General features: G+C 42.8%; 1 protein-coding gene across 1 annotated transcript; it reads left to right on the top strand.

The window, feature by feature from the left end:
• Window positions 1-1005: 1005 nt before the first annotated feature.
• LOC308123473 (myeloid-associated differentiation marker homolog) lies at window positions 1006-4994 on the top strand. Its single transcript, XM_080485981.1, has 2 exons — window positions 1006-1132; window positions 3553-4994. Exon 2 carries the CDS (start codon window positions 3672-3674, stop codon window positions 4521-4523), a length of 852 nt encoding a protein of 283 aa, XP_080342107.1. The 5' UTR covers window positions 1006-1132; window positions 3553-3671; the 3' UTR covers window positions 4524-4994.
• The last annotated feature ends 642 nt before the right edge of the window (window positions 4995-5636 follow it).

Raw genomic sequence — 5636 nt, 5'->3', positions numbered from 1 at the left:
GTCCTCAAAGATCAGGCGGACAAAAGCGGTTAAACACCACCACCTCGTGGGCGCACGGCGATACTGCACGCAATTTCACTTGCGCGTTTGCATTTGTAGGCCAGCACTTGGTAACTTCTGCATTTTTCTTCTTTTTCTATCAAATCACAAGTTTTGAATTCGTGAAAACCACACCATGCATTAGACAAATAGTATGCTAAACACTGAAGCATGTGCTGTTTTTATGTATTGCGTTACTTTGAAATAGACGCACCAGACGGTTTTGAAACACACTTCTTCAATAATGTTGTATTTATAGTGCATAGTTCAATTTCTGAATTGCGTATCAGACGTGGGTTGATGCTAAACAGAGAAAAAAAAAGTTTGGGGTTTTTTCACTAATGAACTAAGTTATTGATAAAGATAGAAGGAAAATTCAAATTTGTACATAACAAAGACTGACTCTATTGTACTTCTATATTTGTTTTATTAATTTCAATGGTTTTTTTTTTTCATTTTTTCTTTCTCTGTTTTTTTGCATGTTCCAAATAAATATATCTATCAATCAATCAATCAGTCCATCCTTGAAAATCAATAGACGGACACTGGTGCTCAATAGTGTGTTGCCAAACTTGTACAGAAATATTAAGAAATCTGTCTGTATTTTTACAATTTGCTTGGTGGTTTGCAGCCTCTTGCGGGCTGGTTTTAGCCCATGGGCCTTATGTTCGACACCGCTGCTGTAGATTCTACCCTACTATTATTTATTTTTATCCCTTCAGCTTGGCCCCTATAAGGCCTATTACCCATTGTGTCGCCCTGTGCCGCGCCATCTTCTGCAAACCTGCAAAGTTTGGAGGTTTACTCCCTAGATTCTCCTCAGATTGATGGAATACATCATCTCATACACAGTGGTGTGGCTTGAACTTGAACCTTGTGAGAAAAGGAACTGCTGTGACCTTACTGGGGTTGCAGTCAGTTTCCACACATTACCAAATAAGGCCCGTGCGGGGCGTGGGGTGGGGTGGGGTGGGGAGGGGAGCGTTGCTCTATGCGCTCCGATGTGCTGCGGATGAGAAGAAGCACGGCGTTACCAGGGGACTTACAGCGTTATTAAAGCATGAAAAGTAACTTCGACTGGGGGGGGAAATCGGTAAGAGCAACACCTGGATCACACATTCTTCACACGAAATATTCAGTAGGAACCAGTGTGCGTTTATCTTGGTCTATTTTTGGAAGAGATTGGCACAATGGCACAGGAGGAGCAGCGCAGGGCGCGGTGTATCCGCTACTTGGAATGGAAGACTTTTATCTCATAATACCTTTTTCTTTTCTTTTTTTTTTTAAAACTCAGAAACATCTGTTTCAGTTGTGTTCTGCTTTGTTCGCGGTGAGCTTACTTTTCTCATGAAAAGAGGATTTTTCTCAGCGGCAGTGTGAAAGTTCCAGGTGTCATTTCATTTCACCCCAGTGCGAATGATCAGCTCTGCCGTGTTCATTCAAGCGCCCAGCTGCTTATGTTAGCTCTTAGGTATGCACGGTATGTGAGCTATATCAAACCAAAATGGCAAACCGAAAACCTGGTTTCCTGTGTGCAGCGGTTAAAGCCACACATGCACACACCCCAAAAAAACCCACATGCTGCAACTCAAACAAGAATGTGCATCTGCTCTCAGGATCTCAGGCATGATCAGTGGGTTGAAGCTTTCTACAGAAACTTGAAGATGAGCCACCACATTGCATTGTAATATCAGAATACATGTGTTGTTATTACAGCTACTGCGAGGAGCCTTGCGTTTGTGTCTCCAGTCTATTGTCATTATGTCTGGAAAAACTATTCATTATGTGGCTGATGGGTTCCTGTGGACGTGCCATTAGCGCTACAGAGCTACTTCCTTTATGTAACATAACAGGAAGTGTTAATGGAGTTTTGCCATTTTGCTGGTCTGGCAGAGTGAGTGCATGATTTGTCTTCATGTGCATTGTATCATCCCTGGACCTCGAAGTTTCTCAGATCAGATGATTATTTTCTATGACTTGCAACATCTCCACTCGATTGAAGCACAATCAGTGCAATTTCACTAACGTGAATCACAAATAAATTCATGTATTGAGCACTTTTGCGTAGAAATTAACATATTGTATTTACTTTTATTTCACAAAACGATCAATATTTGGTACGATTCAATCATATGAATGTAATTCATCATCAACCCTTTAGTAGGTGACTGAGAGATTTGTCAAACTAAAGATGTCTTAATGAAATGACTGTTGTTGTGCCAAACAGTGAGACAGATCAAGGGTTTGTAACGTTTCTGGAACGTATAAAATATCATCTGATGCACATTTCTCAAAGAAAGAATCATTTTTTAAGGCTCTTTTGTTTGATGAATGCATGTAAACTTTTCAGTTACAATTTGTATTTAGGAAATACATTTTATATAGTCACACTCTTTGATCACATGATTGTAGGTTTTAGTAAGACATATTACAAATACAGAGATTTTTCTTTGATAGAGGGGTTGACAGTTTTTTTTTTTTTAAACTAATACAGAGACACATTCACATCTATGGGCGATTTATAGTCACCAATTAGTCTAAACCAGGATGTTTTGGGATTGTGGGAGGAAACAAAAAAGAACTCATGCAAACTCTCAGAACTGAGCTGCACCTGTTTCACTGACTGGCACCTGATTGTGCCATGTCAAAGAGGCAACCAAAAAAGAGAATACACAGGCAACGCTGATCTTCTCATTGGGATGCAAGAACCCGTACTCCACCGTACTTCCTATCTGCCTTATATGACCACTTCTGGCACTTTACAGGTGTTTTGCAAAACTGATGCTCGTTGATGATTGTATTTTGTATACATGGATCCAAACATAATTCAGTTTGAAACAGAACAGGTTCATGAAATTGATTTCTGAGGATGACAATGCACCAGTGGTTGTCAAACTTTTCACATTGTGAACCACCTGAGAAGATGCAGAGCTCTCTTTGGAATAGACCCGTGTATATGTGCCATATTAAACTGTGTTGTAGTGGTTAGCCTTCTAATCTATATTCTATAAAATTTGTTAAACTGCATAGTTATGACTATGCTTAACCTACAGAGAAGGTTGAGTCTTCCTGACTAACATTTGTGGCTCAAAAACAAAGTAATGCACAAGATGGATTGCTCACGGTCTGACCTGCACACAGGAAGTTCAAGTCTGACTCAACCCTGCATCCAGGAAAGTCCCTCAGCCTGAAATGTGTGAAGAGCTTCATGCTGATGCCCTCTGGTGTTTAAAGTGTGGCGGTTCTGCTGGAGCAGGTTGGGTACTGGCAGGGTATACTGCCTGGACAGGCTGCCGCAATACAAACACTTACAGGAAGAATATGAAGCCTGGAGTCCAACCAGTGACGTTCCTTGGGTGAAATTATTATTATAAAAGACCAATAATTTTCTAAAAGTGAAGAGTTAAACACATTTCATTGACAAACGACAGTGATACCCTCATTGCTTTCTTTTAAATGATATTGTTCAAAATGGCCTTTTGATTCATTCCACCTTTTCTTTTTCTCCTGCAGATCATGTGATAAATACTGAGAGAGCGTGTGCAAACGGCCACCGTGGATCTCATCTTAGACTTATCTCAACCGACCACAAAAGTGACTTTTAACTCCCGAGCTGACTGTGAATTCCCGCCATGCCACTGATTGCATTCCCCACTTCCCAGCTGCTGTGGGTGCGGTTAGCGGCCCTGCTGTTCACCTGCGTGGCGTTCAGCGTGGCAGCACATGGAGCTTCACTGTCCCACGGAGGCATGTCCGACTGGTGCATCTTCTGCTGGGCGTTCAGCTTCGCCTGCACGCTGCTGGTCCTGCTGGTGGAGCAGTTCGGCCTCCAGACCCGAGCTCCGGTTTCCTGGTCCAACTTCCCCATCACGGTCGCGTGCTACGCCGCCCTCCTCTGCCTCTCTGCGTCTGTCATCTTCCCACTCTTCTTCCTCAAGGACCAGTACCCCCGTCAGGAGGTTCGGGACCACCGCATCGCCTCCACGGTCTTCTCCTGCCTGGCAGCGGTGGCCTACATGGGGGAGGTGAGTCTGACCAAAGCCAGGCCCGGAGAGGTGGCAGGTTACATGGCGACAGCCCCAGGCTTGCTCAAAGTCTGCCAGACCTTTGTAGCCTGTGTCATCTTCATCCTGATCAGCGACCCGGTCTCCTACGACCACCATGCGGCTCTGAAGTGGTGCATGGCCGTCTACTGCATCTGCTTCATTCTCTCCATGGCCGTGGTGGTGCTGTGCGTGGGCGAGTTCACTGGCTGTCTCCCTATCCCGTTCTCCAAGTTCCTGTCGGCATACGGGCTCTTGGCGGCCATCATGTATTTGACGGCCACCATCATCTGGCCCGTGTTCCAGTTTGACAAGAGCTACGGGAGCAGAGGCCGCAATTCTCCCAACACGATCGCCGCAGCGGTGCTCACAGCCCTCAACTTCCTGCTTTACCTCGCCGACCTGGCGTACACCGCCCGATTAGTGTTTGTCACAGTCTGAGGATGAAAGGAATCAAACTGGGAGACACTCTGAACAATGAAGAAGAGAAATATTGGGCCTCAGAAGACGAGTGGCTTAGCTGATATTTAAAACATGACAAGAGTCACAAAATTTATCAAAAAGCACTCAAATAAATTCTACATCAAAGTCCTTGAAATCAAAAGCTCCATCAGTGTGTTTGTGTGTGTTTTCTGTATAACTTGGTGACTACAGGACAGTATCAACCCTTATTGTGAAGGTGTTTGTGTGTTTAAGAGTGAAAAGTAACCTTAGTTTTCTACATAGCCACTTAAAATACGTCAACACACTGGAACAAAAGGGAATAGCAACAGTATTTTTATGATTTTTACTTCATCACATTACAGTAAAGTTGTTTATGGTCCATGTTATCACGTATTGATGCAGTAATGTCAGGAATGTCAGGATTGAAAAACTGAAACCTTGTAACGTGCTTCAATAAAGTATTTTGTCAAACAAATTGTAGATTTTTTTATTAAGTGTGATTGAGACTGGCAGCCTTGATTAATTTATTATGGGAGGATATTTGAATTTTCAAGTGAAAATGACAAACTTTGGTTGCGTTTTGGCCTCTTTAACTTTCAGAATCACTGAACATGACTTCCAGGGTTCTACTTTTTGATAATAGTCTGCCCCCCCAGTGTGAACCGGGAAACTCTTTGAAAACACTGGCACTGTACATGCATGGCTGGTGGTATTACAGAAACACAGCATCCGCAAGTGATGTGACACGCAATCAACAGTGTTTGTACGGCGGTTGTTTTCAAAATGTTGCTTTTCAAGGGAGAGAATGATGGCGAATCAGCATTTCAAGCAAAAAAAACTCTTTGTTTTTGCAATATTATTTCAGGTAAGTTTCTCATTTACTCAATAATGTTTTGAAAAGGATGTCTGAGGCATGGAAACACCATCAATGCTGAAAAAGGTGTAGTTTTTATGTTAAGCCACTAGTGGGTGGTGTTGCTTTTGTAATGAAAACACTCAGACCCTTCATGGAGAAATATCAGACAGTAGGAGTAGCATTACACAGTACAAAGAGTAGTGCAGCAGTATAATGCTTCACTTTACTGAGAGGAGTTGGATGGCTCAGACTTT

Source organism: Lipophrys pholis (genome assembly GCF_963383615.2).
Source record: "Lipophrys pholis genome assembly, chromosome: 18".
In the NCBI taxonomy this organism is placed as follows: domain Eukaryota; kingdom Metazoa; phylum Chordata; class Actinopteri; order Blenniiformes; family Blenniidae; genus Lipophrys; species Lipophrys pholis.
The sequence above is the reverse complement of the archived record's forward strand: the minus strand, read 5'-3'. Positions and strand labels throughout refer to the sequence as shown.